We start from the raw sequence: 19,911 nt of genomic DNA, 5'->3' as shown, positions 1-19,911 counted from the left end.
AGGCACCTGGAGAAGACTGAGTTTTGAGTCAACTGAGCCTTAAATTGGGCCTTGAGGTGATGCATCCCAAATTATATTCTCTCTGTAAGGAATAAGCATCTGAAAAGGATCTACTGCCTGTTGTGCCAATAGATAAAGATGGGATAGCCGAAGGGCCTAATAGGAAACTGCAGTTTGTTGCTGCTGTCTTACTCTTTCTGGCAGTGCATAATTGCTGCTTTTAAATTACCGTGATGCACCTTGCTGGTCAAGAAACACTGTGGCTGCTGTTTTCAAGACACTTGAAAACTAAACTATGAAAGTTGCATGTTGGTCTCACAAGGATCTTGCTAGCAGTTGCATCATCTTTCATTTCATCTGAATTCCAAGCTGGTGGTTTCACATGGCACAGTAGCCAGATTTCTGCAGCATCCGGCTGGTACGTGCTCTGGCTTGCCTTTATGAACACGTACAAGAAGTCAAATGTTTTGTATTTTGCTAAGAGCAAAAGTGTTGCTATTAGAGATGTCTTGTGATTTAACTGTTTAAGAGTAGTTCTATGGTAAATACTATGTCCTGCCTGGGAATTTGGCTATGCCTTACCCAGTCATTGTGCTTGAAGCCTAACATGTAGGACTAAATCAGAATTAACCCACAAAACATGGCCGAGAGACTCAGTCTTCCTTGGGGTCACACTTGGCAGCCTTGTTTTAACCAGCCTGTTATGGGGGCCATTTGCTAGGCTGAAGAGTCATGATGTGCTATACTCTGCATAGGTTTTAGTATAATCTGATTTCCACAAGGATTTAAGTGTAGTTAAATCTGCCTGGAGGGCTTGCAGAACTGTTCAGTACATGACACATGCAGAAGGCCCCTTGAATAGTTGTAATTACATGTTTAACCTGTTGAGCAGAACGGTCTCATGGGAGCCCTCCGGTTCCATCAGCTTCTTGTTTTGGATTTTTAAAACCTAACTATTGATGGATTATGTGAGGAGGAAGAGATGCTCTGGTCTCAGAGATATAATCATCTATGCCTTTTAAATCTTACCTTCAGTAAAAATGAGGCCAATTGCAGTAATTATTTTCCTAAAGCAAGCCTTGATGTAATTTTCCCTGAGGAGTTGGGATTAATTTGGCTGGCCCTGATCTTGCAAATATTATCTGCCCTGAGATCCCACTAAGGACTAGGTTAGTCTGTGTAAAACAACTTATTTGGGCTGCAAAAGAGACTCATCAATTGTTTGTTCCCGGAGGCTGCACTACTCGCGGCTTCAGAGCATGGTAGGTTTCTGAGGGTCTTCGGACCAGACCCAACAGAGGGAATGGGTTTAAGAGCCTGGACAGCTCGCGGGGCCCAAGAGTCCAAATCATAAGCAGATGAAATGTTCTTCTTCCCACCTGGAAGGACCATCCGCATGGAGGGAGCCCTACAGTGCAGCTAGGTTGGAGGGGCCAGAAGGCCACCCTGACCTCTAAGAGACATGGACGAGAGAGGAAAGTGCTGTGGACGTGGTCCATTTGCAGGTGGGGAGAGGGAAAACACGGGGGGGATGTAGTGAGACAGGGTGTTGCAGCAAAGCACACATCTAAGAGACCCAGCTCCATTAGCTCTGTCGCTCAGGGGCCAGTTGGTCTTTCTTTTTTATAGTGGGATCCATTTAGCAAAGAAAACCCTTGGCTGAAGCGTTAAGTTGCTTCATTAAATACCCCTTCCCCTCTAATCCTGAGCTAATATTTTCCTGAGTGAGACGAAAGCACCGACTCCTCCAATCTTTCTAAGTTGGGTGGGACGGGAAAGATAAGTTAGAGGCTTAAACGCGAAGAGGTGGCCTCTGGCTCCAGAGAGCCGGGGGCCGCAGGAGCGCGGACTGGAGAGGTATCGCGGGGGGCCGCAGGCCAATTTGGGCTGCCACCCCGCAGGGCTGCCCCCGCGGCCAGGCGGGGCTAGGGCAGAGCTCCACGCCGCTGCGGCCGCGCCCCGAGCGGGCTGCGCCGTGCCCGCGGCGGCAGCGAGCGCCTCGGCGGCCCCGCGGCAAAACAAAAAACAAACAAAAAAAAAACCAAAAAAAAAAAAAAAAAAAAAAAAAGGAAAAATAAGGAAAAACTTCTGCCGACGAGGATGGGATTCGAACCCACGCGTGCAGAGCACAATGGATTAGCAGTCCATCGCCTTAACCACTCGGCCACCTCGTCACGAGAACCCTGTTTCTCGCCTAGCCTATAAGAAACTTCGGCAATGGCTCCTGCGTCGCGTTCTGCCCGAGCTCGCTCTGCGAGGTGGCGTCGGCTGCTCGGCCCTCCGTAGCCATAACGCGGACCGAGGCTACTCGCGGGAACCAAGCGACCCTTCCGAGGCTGATCGCTGCCCCGATATCCTCACGACTCCGGCCGCACGAGGTGCTGGCGAGGGGAAATACTGAAGTGGCAGGCACAGGGCTAATTCCGGGGAGGCCACCATGTTGTACGGAACGCCGGGAGGCGCCATGTTGTACGGCGACCGCTGTAGGGCGCCACTCCGCTGTCGTCACGACGGCTGGTTGGCGCGGGGCGCACGCGCGGGAAGCGGCGGTTAGGTTTGAATCGTGAGGCGGCGGCGCCTGATGGGAGGTGGGGGGCCGGGGGGCAGCGGCGGCGAGGAGGCGGTGGCGCTCCGCCGGTGGCAGTCGTGAGGGCCGCGGCCGGAGCAGCGGGTGAGAAGCCTGGAGGGCGGCCGCGGAGGGGCTGGGGGGGGGGAGAGGCCAGGCCGGGGGCGCGCGGGCTCGGCTGAGGCGACGGCGGTTGCCTGTCGCTAGGGCGGTTCCTGCCGGTTAACGCCTGGTGACGGGAGGGGAGACAAAGGGCTGGAGCAGAAAGCGGGTCCTGGTGGTGGTGGAAGGACCCAGCTCGCAGGCCCGGTGCGCTTATGGAGAGGAATGGCCGGGATGTCTGGGCGGCCCGAGGAGATTTCAGCCTGCTGGACGCTGCCCTCGCAGAGGGAGGGGGGTCTCCGGATAAACTGGCTGATAAAACTCGGTGTTGGCCAATACGAAGGAGTTCATGTGTGGGCAAACACTGACATAAGCACTGGTGGGCTGTAAATTAGCTTTTGGAGGTCGTTTAGGGTAGTGCTCTGAGACTGCCAGCTTCCTTCTTAGTGAGGTGTTTGTGTGTGAAGTATGCAGTGCAGGGAACTGTGAGGAAAGAAATCGAGAATGGAACAGAAACATAGTTTTGACTGTGTATAAAACAATCACGTACCTGTGATCATGTTCTGGTCATCTTCATCTCGAGAAGGTTATCAGATGATCAGAAATACTGGAATATTTCTCTGTGAAGAGAGACTAAATAGATCATCGCTCTTAAAGATGAAGAGCAGAAGGCTGAGGAGGGGTTGGATGGAAGTCAGTTAGATCATGAATGAATTTAAGACAGTTAACAGAGAATGATTCTTCACTTTGTCTCACCTGTGGAAATGTGGGGTACCTAATTTTAAGGTATAAGAACAAAAAGAGGTGCCTTTTCATAAACAGGATAATAAAGCATTGGAATTTGCCGCCGTGTGTGTAGGTCAAAGATATCATTAGAAAATGACTATTGAGCATGTTGATTGGGATGTAAATTCTGTATTAATAAACCTTGTAACAGCAGGCTGCTGGCAGACCAAACGGGGCCTTTCCCTAGCCATACTCCATGCTTTCACTCTTCTCTACGCACCTGCCCGTTTTTTATTTCACGTTCTTTGTTGTGTTTAGTCTAATCCAGCACAGCAGTTCTTGTATTCGAAAATTTCAGGCTGCTGGCTGGGGAGCTAGTTTTGAGGATGCCTGCCTGAAAGCATTTTCTTGATTTTTCTAACCCCAGAGCTGCAGACCCTGAAAGCCAAAGCCTCTCAGGATACCATTTTAACTGATCTAAATTTCTAATGGAAACCTGCTATATCTTTGGGAGGTTTATGGTAAGGGGAGTTATTTTGCAAAAATAAACCAAGAAATTATTGAAGTTGCTTTTGGCAAATTAGCTTTCTGTTTACAAATAAAGGGTCAGTCTGGAAATTTTTCTCTGGCTCTAGCTATTATACCTTCATGCTTAATACTGTCTTCAAAATACTACTTTTTTCCTGTTTAAGCAAACAGAATTTTACTGGAAAAAAATCCATTAGTTAAGTTTTCTCATCATGCCTTCTTGCCCTGCCCAAACATTGTCTTTAAGCAAACTGATATTTCTGAAAAACAAGGAATGAAGAGAAGATTGTTCCCACACCCACTCCCCCAGTTCAAACCCTGCTCTGCCTTGTGAGCAATACTGCAATAATACATGACAGCATTTTATGTGACTTTGCATTTTAAATAAGTCTAGAGCTTTTTATTCCCTATATAAGGCTTAATTTTAGTGTGAAAAATGAGCTATCAATTTGTGGTTTAAGTGTCTTATGTGATGAGATGACTGGCTTGGCGGATGAGGGGAGAGCAGTGGATGTTGTTTATCTTGACTTGAGAAAGGCTTTTGGCTCTGTCCCCTAACATCCTCATTGACATACTGATGAAACACAGACTAAATAAGTGGACGGTAAGGTGGATTGAAATTGGAGGTGGACTGAAATTGGCTGAACTGCTGGGCTCACAGGGTTGTGATCAGCAACGCAAAGTCCATTTGGAGGCCAGTCACTAGTGCTGCACCCCAGAGGTCAACGCTGGGTCCAATCCTGTTCAACTTGGTCATCAATGACCTCGATGGTGGGACAGAGTGTGCCCTCAGCAAGTTTGCTGATGGTACAAAACTGGGAGCAGTGGCTGATACACCAGAGGGCTGTGCTGCCATTCAGAGGGACATCTGTCTTAGGCTGGAGCATTGGGCAGAGAGGAATCTCGTGAAGGTCAACAACAGGAAGTGCAAAGTCCTGCACTTGGGAAGGAGTAACCCCATGTACTGGTACAGGCTGGGGGCTGACCAGCTGGAGAGCAGCTCTGCAGAGAAGGACCTGCAGGTCCTGGTGGCCAGCAAGTTGACTGTGAGCCAGCAATGTGCCCTTGTGGCCAAGAAGGCCAAGGGTATGCTGGGCCACGTTAGGCAGAGCGTTGCCAGCAGGTGGAGGGAGATGATCCTCACCTTCTACTCAGCCCCAGGGAGGCCACATCTGGAGTGCTGTGTGCGGTTCTGGGCTCCCCAGTACAAGAGAGACATGGACCTGCTGTAGCAAGTCCAGGAAAAGGCCACAGTGATGATTAAGGGACTCGACTATCTGACATAGGAGGAGAGGCTAAGAGAGCTGGGACTGTTTAGTCTAGAGAAGAGAAAGGTCAAGGAGTATCTTATTAGTGAGTATAAACCTGTGACGGGAGGGTGTGAAGAAGATGGAGCCCAACTGTTCTCAGTGGTATGTAGTGAATGGATGAGAGGCAATGGCCACAAATTGAAATCCAGGAAATTCGATTTAAGCATAAAAAAAAAAATTACAGTGAGGGTGGTGAAGCACTGGAACAGGTTGCCCAGGGATGTTCTGGAATCTCCATTTTTGAAGATATTCAAAATCTGGCTGGATAATGTCAACTAGAGCAGGTTGCTCAGGACCCTGCTTTGAGCAGGAGGGTTGGACTAGGTGGTCTTTAAACCTCAGCTGTTGTGTGATTCTGTGAAAGGCAAAAGCTGAGCAATTCTGTGCAGAGCTCTCTGTTTCTGCGGTTTTACAATTCACTTGGCCCTTGCCTAAGGCAAGGGTTCTTACGACACTGCTTGCTGAGGTTTAGCAAGGGTAAAAATAAAGTAATATGATACATGCTATCAGATTGTTTATAGCGCCCACATAGGTATACTTTGCATAGTGAAAGAAGGGAGGATGCATATAGATAAATACCATCACTGAAATCAAGGAAAAAGCACAGAAAATTGCATGTATGGATTTTATAGCATTGATTCTATGGGGTTTTTTGTGTGTTTTTTTGTTTGTTTGTTTGGGGGTTTTTTTGGTGGCCTAAGGCAGGTCCACAGGAGACTGAGGTTATGTTCTTGGTATTCAAAGGCTTTAATTTTGTCATGGTTTACGCAAAACCATAGGCAATATTAAGCCTGTGTTAACACAGGCATCCTATCAGTGCATGTTAGCTCACTAGCCCCTCATTTAACTTTTTTGAAGTGTTCTCATTCTCTCTGCTAGTGGGAATATCGAAATCCAGTTGTTTGGACTGGTCTAAATATGATGTGTTGGGGGGAGAAGTAGTGAATGAAGAACTGTCTTGGGTGCCACAGCAAACTTTGCATTGTATAAACTTTGATCATGTTTATCTCCAACAGTTAGCAGAATCTTAACTTTAAATAAAAGAATGCCTAATGAGTAAGAATCAAACTGCCTTGCACAGTTGTTTAATATCATGATACATTCTAGAAAATGTGGGCTTGAGAGCTCCCTGTCAAACTTCAGTGCATTTCTGTGACTAAAAGGTGGAGAGAAAGGTTATGGTATCTAACTGAGGCTAATATCTGTTTGTAATTGTGTGCAGTTTCCTTACTAAGGTTCATTAATGTTTTTGCATTTCAGTATTGTATTTTATAGGAAAGGCACATCCTTCAGAAATGGACAAGATTTATTTGGACCCTAACATGGAAAAGTAAGTTGAAAGCTCATAAGGTTCTTATTGTGGTATAAATATTGTTGTCTTTAGAGGTGAAATGTTGCTTAATCCAAGTGTGCTCTTCGGCACCTCTGGAATGAAATGCATTGTCCATTGTGAAGAGGAGGAGCAGGGAGTTGCTTTTATTGTATATAGGAAAGCTCTGAGGAAGTTTGATAGCAGTGGATCGTCTGGAGACTAACTGACTGTGAGGGATTGAGGGGAACCTGCTGAATTTTCCAAATCTTATTTTTGGGAGCTAGTGCTGGAATTAACTATTCCAGGCAAGCTTGATAATGTAATTTCACATTTTTTACAATAATGAAGCAATCAGTTTAACTGGAAAAATGTGGCAGTATTGTTCAAGAAATACATCTTGCTGCAAGGTTATGGACTAATATCCATTTCTTTTTTTTTCCCCCCCTCCAGTGATAATACAGAGAGCATCAGAGGGAAAAGGCTTTCTTCCGTGAGTAACTTGAGTCATTTCCCAAAATAAAACCATATGGGTGTGTGAGTAAAAGAAAGGGAAGCTGTAAAGGCAGGCTCATTTTCTTATCAGTCTGAAGAAAAAACATTCTAAAATCAAAAAAAGAGCCTACTAGATTTTTGGGAGTTTTTGATTGTGGTACTGATGGCTATTATAAATTCTGTCTGACAATGTTTTTGAGTTCTCTTGAAATATCAGTTTGCTGGGTGTATGGGTGGGTTGATGTGTTCAAGTCTGAAAACGTTGCTGTTCACATAGCAGCATGACAAAAAGTGATGCAATTTGCACTGAAAGACTTGCAACTGAAGTCGGTGTATATGGATACATCTGGTAATTTTCTGGCATAAGTGACCAAACTCGGTATTCAGAAAGACAATTAACCCATTCTCTTCTCCCTCCCCCACCATCCCCCCCAAAAAGTCAGGAAGAAGACATGTTCATAAATGCAGACCATGCTTTTCTAGTGCGTTCTTTTAGTATAACTGTTTGGTTATGGATTCAAAATAATTTTACAAATTAACTTATATCTGCAATTTTTTTCTAAATCTCTCTTTCTAAATGTTTACCAATACAAAATTCTCTTTTAATGTTATCTGCACATCCTTCCTTAAGGCTGAATTCACTTTTCAGAGCTTACCACAACTGGAGTTTTGCTTTACCTTACTTATTTGAAATTTGTTTATTTAAGCCTATCATTCCCAAAGAAGACACAAGGCATTAACTTTGGGATGCATCGTTTTTTAGGGCAGAGAATAGGATGGCTGCCTATGCTCCTTTCCTTTTTTCCCATCCCACTGCAGTTTTACCTCCCAAGCTAAGATCCAACATCGTGCCTCTGCCTCCCTTGCTTTTCAGTTAAAATCTTTGTGGTAGGAAAGATTTTTCTGCAAAAGCTTGCCTGAGACTTCTACTTACTCTCTTACAACAAAGCCTCCTCATCTTATATGAGATGCCAAATCCAGTACCTCTAATCTTTGACTGTTCCTACAATCTCAGAAAAAAGTATAACTCTAACTGAATTCCTGCATATGGTGCTTTGGTGTGAAGCGAGATCAGAGTCTGGGACAAGTGCCCAATGCAAAAACAAATTATAAGTCATGCCAGGTGATTCATGGTAATTTTTCTTCTGCACAAGTGATATCTTGAACTGCTTGTAGACTAACTGTGAGTAAACTGCAGTTTATTACTCCATTTGCTTGCTGCTTGATACTTTCTTTGGTTTTAGTTATGGCTCATCTTCTCAACTATTACATTTTCTTTCAGATTTTAAAGGCCCCACGAAGTCCCCTTCATGATCTTGGAAGTGGGAATGAATTCACTCAGGTAGGTCTGTTAAATCCTTCCTTGCTGATGCTTGTAACACTTTCAGCTTGTTGCTGAGTAAATTGTGTCATTGGAATGGGGCAAGAATAAAAATACTTATAGTAATAACTGTTTAGGGAGAATAATATTTGAAGTAGTAAATGTTATAATACATCAAGTTTATCTAATGCTCTTTTCTTTACATCAGAATGTTTCTTCCGTTAAGAAAAGAGGAATAACCAGAGATTAATAGACATAATTTGCTTCTGCTACAGTCCATTTTACTTGAAGTTTGACTTGCTGGTGTTCAAACTGGTGAAGTCATTAAGATAGCTTTACATCTAAAAAAATTACCCTGCAAACTTAGTTAACATAAAAACTAAAAATAAACATTTTCTTCCAGAATTACATACAGAATATCTTCCATGTTTACAGTGCCTGTTGGTTCTTAGGGCTTGCGACTATAGGACTATTCAGTTTGGAATTTTTTTTAACATCATTTCTACTTAAGATTTGTTTTATGTACTAATGTTCTGGTCACATCCCATAAATAGCTGTTGCTGATCACAGAACGTGAAAACAGTGAAAAAAATCTCCAATAACTTCTTCAGAATGTGAAATATGACCCTGAAATATCTATGCACAATACCCATTTCAAAACTGGGTTGAGTATTAGAAGTGGCTAACTTACTATTTAGAGGATCTGCTCAGTTGCAAGTCTTCACTTCTATAATCCGTTAGCAATGAAGAACAATATTGCTAATGAGCAATGTAACAGTATCACAGGTAGTAGTTTGACATTGTTCATAACTGCTTGTTTGCTTGCATTTTTAAAAACTTGTTTGGGGTAAATTACAGGCCTTGTTAGTCTCGTGCATGTATCAGGCCGGTCCCTGAACACTTTGTCTGCTTTCTTAAACAATGAGTGCTCAATTGTCCTGCGACTGAGCTACTTAGGGGAGATTATTGCAAAGAACTGCACAGTGGTGATATGATGGCTTAGCTTTCCAGAATATGTAATACTGCACTGTCGAATACCTCGTAACACTGCAGTAGTATGATTGTGTATTCAGTAACACCATCTTTCAGTAGCAAAATTTTCTATGGTAACTTTGATTCTTTCATGCATCCTTTTGATTCTTTCATGCATCCTTCCTTTTCTCTCAAAGACAAAAATGTGGGGTTTTTTTCTTCCAGTTCTTGTTATGGAAAGCTAAAGAAAAAAATCCCGCAGCTCTCTTGCTAAGCAACTACCTATTTTTTTCCCTCATATAAAAGGCGATATGAGTAAAAATCTTTGTAACTGAAGTTCTGTTCCTTGTATCTGGTAATTTTTATAAAATGATCTTCTCTGGATGCTATTTCTTCTGAGATGGGAATCTATAGGTCAGGAGGAGAAGAGCTGGAGAACTATAAAATAGTTTAAGGAAGCTGGTAAATAAATACATGTACTTGTTGGGTTCTGATGTGTGTGTGCACGCACGCACACTTTTTTTTGATGAAAAGCTGTGCCTCTTGTCGCTTGTGGAATAGGAACTGTCCTCTGTATATCAGACTGTTGTGTTCTTTATTGTCAGGATGTCAATATGGAAAAACGTCGTAAAAACTCTCGCCGTGTCAGCTTTGCGGACACCATAAAGTAAGTTTGTTCTGAAGGATGCAGATGTACATCCTTTATTTAAACATAAAAGGTAGCCTACTGGTAATAATCTGTTATCCTCTAAAACCACTGTTTGCGGAAATGTGTGGGTATTCAAGGAAAGAAACTGTTGACTATTGTTATATTGAGACTCATAAGTTCTGAGTTGCAAGAGAGCCATAATTCATTTTTTCTTCCTAGCTGGAAAAAAATTGTTAAGAGGGAATTTCCTACAATTTAGCATTATTGCTTCCCATTAACTTTATCATATTTAGGATGAAAAAAATCACTAAACCGGATTTTCCCACTGGAGAGTATGGTTGGGTTCTGTAAGCTTCTGGCTTTTGATCATCTGATTTCAGAACATACAGCATGGGGAAAAGACTGAAACTAGGGCTGTTTTTGGGGTTTTTTTTAACTTTTCTTTCTTGTGTTTTCAAAAACTGGTTATTTTGTTTTTAGCTGCAGAGTCTTCCAGAGAGATCTTAAGACTAATGTGACAGAGGGAGAAAATACAGGTAAAACTCCTTTCTCTTCTGCTGATAGGATGCACAGACTATTAGCAACAAGATTTCAGCCTGAATTTGAGAAGTAGGCTTGTCAGTCACTGATAGGGGATGATACGGTCAGCTGTTTACGATGGACGCACTAAGAAACTATTAGTTCCTAGTACTGTGGAACTTGTAGCTCAGAGCAGGAATTATTTTTTAGGCAAACTACACCTAGAAAAAAAATTATTCGGGGTTTTGCATCAAACAAAAACTGAGCAGAATGGCATGGTCCCTCTGTCAAAGATTACCTAGGAAGGATCTGAAAGGCCAATGCAGTTTCAACTGCTCTGCTTCTCAGGGCTGTTGCCTTGGTAGAAAGGAATATCAAGAGTGAGAACTCTAGAACATTTTTTTCTGTGCAGTTTACTCTTGTCTTTGAATGTTTTGATGCTGTCTCTCACATTCTAATTTCTAATTTTTACTGTTTTTAGAGTGTGCAGCAGATACAAGGAAACAAGTCTTGCTTAATCAGTAAGTTTGGGAAAAGATTTCCCATTATTCTAGAGCTCTGTCCTGCAAATACATTTCTTCACATGACATGCAACTGTTAAAATGCTTCTCCTTAGCGAAACAGACAAATGCATCATACTTATTTATCTTAGATATAAAATTGCTGAATGATTTTTAACTGGTGAGAGAAGGGATTCTGTAAAACAAACAAGCAAACAAAAAAAGTATATACAGCAACGTTGGTCATTCACAAAAAGACAGAGATTTCTAATAAATAAATAAATAAATACATAGACAATCATGGCTTGAAAGTTCCCCTTTCCAAGTTTCTTTGCTTGTGAATGTCTGCCAAGAAAGACCTCGCAGATTCCATGTCTGTTAGACATAATCTTAGATATTTATTTAACATAACTTTCTCCCCTCAGAGATAAAATGCTAGTCCAGCCTCAAAGTTCTTGTCTAGATAAAACAAAATGATGGAATTTTTAAAATTAAAATGAACTGATGAGTAAAGTAACGGATTTAGACAGCTTCTATGTGTGAAGGGGAATTTCTTGTGTTTAAAACGTATAGCAAGGAAACAGCTTATGTACAGGTGTAGTTAACTCATGTTTTTGAATGTTTCAAACCTATACAGCAGCATATATTAAAAAATCAGTACTCTAGCTAAGGTTTCTTGGCCTCAAAAGAGGAAAGTAAAGAAAACGGTGAAGAGCAGAAGGCATTAAAAGTTAGGCTGAAAACCATCCAAGTTGGTCAGTATACGCGGCTTTTTGTTTTACAAAGAAACAAACTTAAGCTTTAAGGACGCAGCTTCAATTCCCCAGAGAGAAAGGAATAACTGACCGTGGAAGGTTGGAGTTAAAAATAAATAATTAATCTTTTCTCTTTCTTTACTTGCTACTGAAGGAAAAAAATGTCAACTGTGTTGTATTGATTGATGGCTTATGGCATGCTAAGATAAGAGGATCTCATGGGTCAGTAAGAGTGAAACTTCAACTAGAATATATTGCAGACCTATTTGCAGTGTTTATCTGCTGCCTAGTTCCTTACTGGCTATGCAACTGAATTTTCAGCCTTTCACTACTGAAGCCCTCTGATTTGAAATCTTTTAACAAGCTGTTTACCTAAACCTTTTGCAGAAATGAAGAACCTGAAGCTGTTCAGTGTGAGATCACTGGTGAGTTTTAAAATAGATTGAACAACAAAGCGATGATTTTTATCCCAAAATACTGATTCTCTTAGAGTGTTTTTGATAATCCTAGAACAGTCTCCTTGCTGACACAACTGTTACATGAGCACACTTTGTCCCATAAAGCTGTTTACAAGCATTGTATTGTCGAAGTATGGGTAGTTTCTCCACATGCTCAAAGGATTACTGAAAATATATCTTGGGATATATTTGGTTTTAATTGTGCTTACTCAGTGATATTTATAAAATGAGTGTATAGGTCTTCAGTTTAGTGGATAGAATAATAATAAAATGAGCTCAACAAATGGAGTATTTCCTTTTTTCTTTTGACAGGGATGGACACTTTGCTTCATGCCCCAATCCAGGCATTGGTTCAGCAGACTGAGGTATATGAAGGCTTTTATTTTTTTGTGCTGTACCTAAAAAGATAAATCATTGTGGTCATGTAAAATTCCTCTGAAGGGGAATCTTCTATGTTTTCAAGTATTTTTCAAGGGTATTTTTTTTTTTTTTTTTTTTTCAAATATGTTCTCAATCTGGTAAGCATTATACTATGATACTGAGAACTTTTATTTTTAAAAGTGCGTGCTAATTTGAGTCCCTGAGTTAGTTTCTCCATTCTTTCCAACTCTTATCTAAGAATATGCAAAGGAGCTTATGTTTCAAATAGGTCTGGTTATTAAAGCTCAGATACTTTTTATTCCATGGTATAGAACAGATATACACAAATGTACTCTCTGTCACCACCATTAAAAGGTTTAGAAAAATTGCAATGACTGACACTAGAATGCAACTGAAGTTCTTCAGTTGACTCAAGTGGTAAGACCCAAACTTTTTAGTTAAGACTCTTGCAGGTACAGTTGCACCAAATTTCTGAACTGTCTTACACTTCAGTCATGATGTTATGGCACTACTTTCTCAAAGAAAGTCACTGCCAAAACAGTCTCCCTTGCTGCAATGGCTTCTGGCTTATGTGTTGAGTTTAAAGGGATGGGTTATAAAAGTATGTTAGCCCTTGTTAAAGCATGTTTTAAAAGGCCCGTTAAAAAGCAGTTTAAAAAAAAAATCTTGTGTAGTTTAGAACATGTATACTACAAGGCTATAATGGTCAAATTGAAACTTAGGCTCTCTTTGTTTTATGTAATCCATACAGTTGTGCTTTTTCTAATGTACTTTATTTTGTGCATTATAAAATATCATATGTAATTTGAAGTAAGCATGAAGTTGGTCTTGATCAATGTGTTCATGATGTTTGATAAGATATAGTATCATATTCTGTTATTGGCCAATTTTTATCCTTAAGGAGCCTAAAATCTTCTTGGTCGGGGATGGGAAAGATTTTTAAAACTTCCAGCTTGCACTGCCGCTCTGGGGAGCATGCATCTTTAAGCAGGGTTTTCTCCTGCAATGAGGAAGAAAAGGCACAAGCCACGTTATAGAGAAATAAAGAATACTGATCCATAAGATTGGTCCAGCTACATGCTGAGATATGTCTGGATATAAGTCTTTGCCTAACAGTAAAACTGAGACATTCTTTCTAAAAAAGATGCCATTTAAATACAATATGCTGTAATAATTCAATCTTCCTTCTTTCCTTGAACGTGTTTGCTATTGCTTGTCCAGGAGGAATCAAAGCAGTATGTTTTTCTTTTCTTCAAAGAAGATGGAGCTGTAACCTTAGGGCTACATTAGTTGACCTTTGTTTTAAATAGAATAAACTATTGTGTCACTTGTGATAAGTGTCAGTAACTGTCATTTCTTGTCTTTTTTTTTAGAGGCACGATGCAGACAACACCGTTCAAAGAACAAATAGGCATGACACAACAGTTATCTTTTCAGATGAAAATGAAATGGATATGACAGCTAGTCACACTGCAGTGATTACACGTGACCTGAAAAACAATCAGACTGACAAAGCTGAGAAAATAGATATCACATCATTTCTGGCTGGGTTAAAGTCTAACAATGAAAAGTCAGAAACGAACAAAGAATTTCATTTTGCCTGTGATCTTACAAATCGTTCATGCCCATCTTCTGAAGAGAAACCAGATGCTACGACGGTAAAGAAAATAAATTTCAATGAATTTTTGATGAGCTTGAAGTCAAATGGAAAGGCGCTTCATCCTACTGAAGGACCTGAAAAAGAGAACATTTTTTTTGTCCCTTCACAAGTTTCGGAAGACATGGCACAATCATCAGTGGGATATGTATATTCCCATGAACCAGAGGCCACCTGCAATGTAACAAAAATCTTTAGAGGGCAAGATGATGGGATGGAAATTACAAAATGTCAGGCATCTGATGTTAAGACTATGTTTTCTGGTATCTGTGAGGCTCCACCAGAGCAATTAGTACCTGCGGATGTTACTGAGGCATTTGTAGATGATGGTATGGATATGACAATTAGTCATACCGCAAAAATGTCTTTTCCCTTCTCCAATGTTGAAAATCAAAGTCTAAACTTCAAAAAGGATTTCCCAGCCACAGAATTAGGTAATAATTCTATATTAAAGAGAGCATCTAATCGGCAATTAATTGTTCAGGAGAACCGCCAACTTTGTACAGAGAAGAAAATGGTAAATGTTGAAAACAGGCTAGATACTACAGCACTGCAAACTGTTGAACAACAGGCCAGAACAATGTCTGGGATTCCAGGATCTATTTCTTCTGACACTGTCTTCCGAAGTGATAAAACTGTTGTTTTTTCTACATGTGATGACATGGAAATCACTGGGAATTATACAGGTGTAATCGATAATGAAAGTACCAAGGAAATTGGCAGTTCACGTAGTAAAGCTATTGAAAAAGCAGCTAATACAAACTCTTCACTAGTAGAAAACTCACATCCAGCACATGATGATGATAGGGGCGTTACAAAAAGTCTACTATCTTCAGATAATCAATCTTCTATGCCATATAACAACAGTGCACTTGGACTATCTTGTGGCTCAGATGGAAGAACTGAAAAAGTGACCCAAGAGCACAGGACTGCTTCCATGAGTGTTGGTTTTGATTCACATGCAAATTCAGTTTCTACTGGTATTTGTAAGGGTAGACTTCAGCACAGACTAGCAAACTCTCTACTTGTTTCTTTGCCAGGTGAGAAGACAGTAATATTCTCAGGAGAAGATATGGACTTGACTAAAACTTATGTTGTCAAGGATGAAAGAAAGAACGTAGGAAATGAATTTCGTGCTGGTGTGTCCACCTCTGTCGCCTGCAAACCTTGCTTTCTTGGTATTAAATCTACCTCTCCCAATTTAAATGACCAGGAAGAAATGGACATAACTAAATGCCAGGCTGTTGTCATCGACGATCAAAGCATTGGGATAACAGCAGAGGCAAAACAAATGCATTGTAAAATAATTCCAAGTAAAAATGAGAGCAAAAATGTCAGTGAAGCTGCAAGTTCTTTAGCTATGGACAAGGAAAATCTTGAGGTGATGGATATTGATGTGAATATTAAAAGTCGCCATTCTATAGAAATGAATACTAAAGATCTTGAGGTGACTGTAGTCAATAAGAAGCTTGGAAGAACAAACTTTCAGGCAAGTGGTCCGAGTTCCAGTGCAAAGAATGTATGTTCATTACAAGAGCAAAAGAAGGAAGTTCCTAAGAATGTTGTCACTAACAACTGTGCATTCATGTCTTTGCAAAGGCAAAACATTGATGCATCTCAGTTTTTCCAAAAAAACCTTTTGAATGCTTCATTTTTCTGCGCAAATGATAAAACAGTCATATTTTCAGATGATCAAAACATGGACATAACCAAAACTCATACTGCTGCCCTTGATGTTGCTCCTATTAATACAGTGCTAGACTATGAGAATAATCATAATCAAAGTAATGTAATATCTAAACAGCTGCAAACCAAGACCTTCCTCTTCCCTGGTGGTTCTGATGTAGATATCACTATAAGTCAGACTGCAACAATAGAATGTGGGGATTTCAAAATGAACTCAAATAAACCAGCTGTTGTTCCTTTTGCTCCAAATGGTTCTTTTATTTCTGGTAGTGAGCCTGTTCCTTCTGGAATTAAAGGAAATGAACAACTTGGAAAAATATTAGGAATGAACACAAATTACCAAAACTCTGACAGGCAAGAGAAAAACAATAAAATGGAGGGAGTAAACAAAGTATTGGCAAGTGAAATAGATTCTCGGAGAGATTTTTTGACCGGTAAAACAGCCTCTTCAAAAGAGGATTTAAAAAATCCTCACTCAGTTGATAGGCTGCACTTGACATGTGCTGAAGAGCCAATATTAGCCAACACAACTGAACAACTTAAGGGAAATTCCCAGTTGCCTTTGTTTCTGGAAAAGTCAGTTGTATTTTCCTCTGGTGAAAACATGGACTTGACTGAAAACTGTTCAGTAAAAGTTCCTGATCAAAGCATCAATACTGTCCTAGCAGAAAGAAAAGCAGTACCCAGACATGTGGTTCAAGATGAAAATAGAACGTTGTCCTTAAAAAAAGAGGACATGATGAATGTAAATAGTCAGGAGCAGTCTGGGTGCAATGTGTACTCCTTGGTATCTGTCAAGAAAATGTTAACCACGACTGGTTCACAGCATTTGTCTCGTCCAGGTGAGAAAACTACCATATTTTCAGATGATGCTGATATGGACATCACCAGAAGTCATACAGTTGCAGCAGACAATAAAATAATTTTACAGCCTAAAAGTTCAAACAGTGACATAACCTTAATTCCTGAAGATAAAACTTGCGTTTTTACATACAGTGATGACATGGAAATAACTAGACTTGATACTGTTGTAATTGATAAATCTATGGAAAAGGCTGCATCTCGAGGGCTTCTAAACATAGCTAATAGGCCTGGAAGAAAAAGCTTGAAGGGAACAACAGGTGAAAAGACTCTTTTATTTTCACCGAGTGATGAGAAGAATGACATGGAGATCACACAGAGCCATACAGCTGCAATAGGCCATGAAATTGTCTCGCAAGATAAGGTAGCACTTTTTTCTCTATCTTCATTTCATCCTGATAAAACTGTCATGTTCACAAGTAACCAGGCTGACATGGAAATGACTGAATCTTGCTCTGCTGATAAAATTATCCCAAAAGTTCTATGTGATGACAAACTGAACTTGGATAAGGAGATTGGACAGGAGGCTCCTTCAAATAGAAGAGCTACTGTGCTTGTTATGGATGATATGGAAATGACTAAAACTCATAATGCAGCTTTGCAAAAAATTTCTCTGCAAGTTAGGCAGCACAATCAGTCTGCTCCTTTAACTTCTGTTGATAAAGCAATTATGTTTACAAGTAACCAAACTGACATGGAAATGACTGTTGATAACAGTATTGAAAGAGTCTTATGTCAGGACAGATTAAACCTAGCTAAGCAGGTTGGACAGGAGGCTGTTTCAAATAGCAGAACAGTTATCTTTACTTTGCCTGAGGATATGGAGATCACTAAAACTCATACAGCTATATTAAGTGATGAAATTGATCTACAGGATAGAAGGTCCATTCCAGCCTTTTCTTCAGTTCCTGCTGATAAAACCATTGTGCTTACACACAGCCAAGGGGATATGGAAATAACTGCATCTCATACTATTGCTCTTAACAACAATATTAAAGAATCCGAGAAGCAAGAAGTGTCACGTAAAAGCACTCAGCAACCAGACTTGCATAGTGCATTGTCAGCTTCTTGCAGAGATGGAATGTATTCTTGTACACGAGACCTGACTGGTGAATATCACGTAAAATCTAAGGATAAGCCTGACCATTCCGCTTCATCAGCCTCTGTATTTCCTAGTGAAAAAGAAACTATTAAAGGCCACAGTGATGCAATACCAGATTCTGTTTATGCTGTCTCGCTTCCAGAAGACACTTTGGATGTCCACGCACCACAAAATCTTGACCTTCCCATGGATAATTCTTTTTCTGTAAACAGTCAAGATCTGGTACATCTAGGAAAACTGAAATCAAAGAGAGTGTCTTTCAAGCTTCCAGGTGATGGTGTCATGGACTGCAGTGAAGGAAGTGAAGATCTGGTATCTCATGTTTCACTTCCCATCCAGCAGTCAGATTCTTTGAAGAGTGCTCCTGATGCACTTAGTACTCAAAGAAGCAGAGTCTTGAAAGATGATTCATCTAGACATGAATATCCACCTGCAGATTTAGCCATGGATGGGTCGAGAATTGTTCCAGTTCCTAACAACAAATCAAATGAAAATGAGGGGCTATCACCGGAAGGGGAGAAATTTCCAAAAGATTTCCAATTAAACTCTGAACAAACCAGGCAGATTTTGGTCAGTGACATTCCAAGAGATCAAATAGATCCCGCTCTTGCACCTGAATTAACAGGTATTTTAAATGTTTGTTCAAAACTGAAAAATATTAGAAGGAAATCTGTAGTTGTCTCTGTTTCTGAAACTATTCCTGTTGACCACTTGCCTAAATTATCAGCTCAGCCAGAGAATACTTTGAGGTTAGGAAAAAATACCACTAAAGAGCAGAATATGTGTCTTGAATCTGGAGCTGCTGCCATACCTGCAGACTTAGGCATGGCACTTAAGGATAAATATCAAGGAATAAATGTCCCTTTAGGTATCTTTCTGCCTAAATTACCAAACAGAAGAAATCCTTCTGTTTCTAGTGTGCAAGACATAAATGCAAAATCTTCAGGCAAAGTAGAAGCACCGGTTTCAGAAGTAAGCCCAGACACTGGTGAAACCCCAGGTGACAGCAATTCTAGTGGGCAGAACCTAAGCCTTTCTCAGTTCATAGCAGAAGAATTTCTTCCTGTCTGCCCAGAGGAAATGGATTCAAATGAATCTGTAAGTTCTGAACTGGAAGGAGACTGCAATGAGATATACAAAAAAGAAATCTCTCACAATGAAAGGACTCAATCTGAAAAGACAAAAGCCTGTAACAGTCCAAAAAGAGCTTTGGAACAAGCTGAAAAGGATCTTCCACAGCTAAAGAAGCTCAAAAGGGATGAATATTCGGATAGTGAGGCCTCCCAAGACTTGCAGGTGAGCCTAATCACTTATTATCAGGAGGTAGTGAACACTAGCAGGACTTCTGTTTAAGTTTTGGGGTGCACACATATATCAGTAGGTTGTCTTGTTTATCTTAACCATCTGTTTGTTATGTCTTTCTCAATATTTCTCTTGTTTTGCCGTCACAAAATGAAAGAACCACACTGATGTGTGAAAACTTCCTGAATCTTTAAAACCAGACAGAATAAGGGATATATCAGTTTTACATTATTCTCTCCATAGTACCCTGTTAGTCCTTTCAGGAATAAATACTCCTAGTCTTCTGAACTGAGCTGTTTGCTAGTTGTTACTTAGGTATAAAGACCGACTAAGGCCTAAAACAATTTTTTTAAGTCCAAATATGGCCATTTAGTTTAATTTAAACTAGACTTATTATAGACAGCACAAGAAAATCTGTGCAAATCTAACTTTAAAAATAATTTTGATCATCATCAGTAGAAACTTTCTAATTTCAAAAGCTGGAAAAATGTGCTGTGATGGCTACTGCTCTGATTGAGAAGTGAATGAAGGATTTTGGCGCTTCGCTTCCTATGAGCCAGGGTAGGAAATGGCTTGAGTAGCCATATGCTGGTTTGTCATGCTGATTTAAATGTTAAATGATAAAAATGAAACAATTCTGAAAGGAAAAATAAAACAGCAATATAAACTATTTTTTGTGTTATTCTTGTATTTTTTCATATAACCATGCCAA

The 19,911-nt window shown here is 40.4% G+C and overlaps 1 protein-coding gene, 1 long non-coding RNA gene and 1 other non-coding gene across 4 annotated transcripts in view; 2 read left to right on the top strand and 1 right to left on the bottom strand.

The window, feature by feature from the left end:
* Positions 1–2,092: 2,092 nt before the first annotated feature.
* On the bottom strand, positions 2,093–2,174 carry TRNAS-GCU (transfer RNA serine (anticodon GCU)). Its single transcript has one exon. It is a non-coding gene; the product is annotated as a tRNA-Ser (tRNA).
* Positions 2,175–6,332: 4,158 nt separating this feature from the next.
* LOC135328556 (uncharacterized) lies at positions 6,333–7,023 on the top strand. The gene is made up of 3 exons (XR_010389562.1): positions 6,333–6,395; positions 6,493–6,562; positions 6,995–7,023. It is a non-coding gene; the product is annotated as an uncharacterized LOC135328556 (long non-coding RNA).
* Positions 7,024–8,263: 1,240 nt separating this feature from the next.
* KNL1 (kinetochore scaffold 1) overlaps positions 8,264–19,911 on the top strand; it is a 28,079-nt gene continuing 16,431 nt past the window's right edge. For both annotated transcript variants that reach the window (XM_064513319.1, XM_026115527.2), the window contains exons 1-7: positions 8,264–8,378; positions 9,935–9,996; positions 10,459–10,514; positions 10,979–11,018; positions 12,140–12,177; positions 12,523–12,575; positions 13,965–19,193. In XM_064513319.1, the coding sequence (XP_064369389.1) occupies positions 8,283–8,378; positions 9,935–9,996; positions 10,459–10,514; positions 10,979–11,018; positions 12,140–12,177; positions 12,523–12,575; positions 13,965–19,193 (5,574 nt within the window). In that variant the 5' untranslated portion in view covers positions 8,264–8,282. The remainder of the gene's footprint in view (positions 8,379–9,934; positions 9,997–10,458; positions 10,515–10,978; positions 11,019–12,139; positions 12,178–12,522; positions 12,576–13,964; positions 19,194–19,911) is intronic.

This window comes from Dromaius novaehollandiae, chromosome 5 (assembly GCF_036370855.1).
Source record: "Dromaius novaehollandiae isolate bDroNov1 chromosome 5, bDroNov1.hap1, whole genome shotgun sequence".
Lineage (NCBI taxonomy): Eukaryota > Metazoa > Chordata > Aves > Casuariiformes > Dromaiidae > Dromaius > Dromaius novaehollandiae.
Note: the sequence above shows the minus strand (reverse complement) of the source record. Positions and strands in the feature narration are given on the sequence as shown.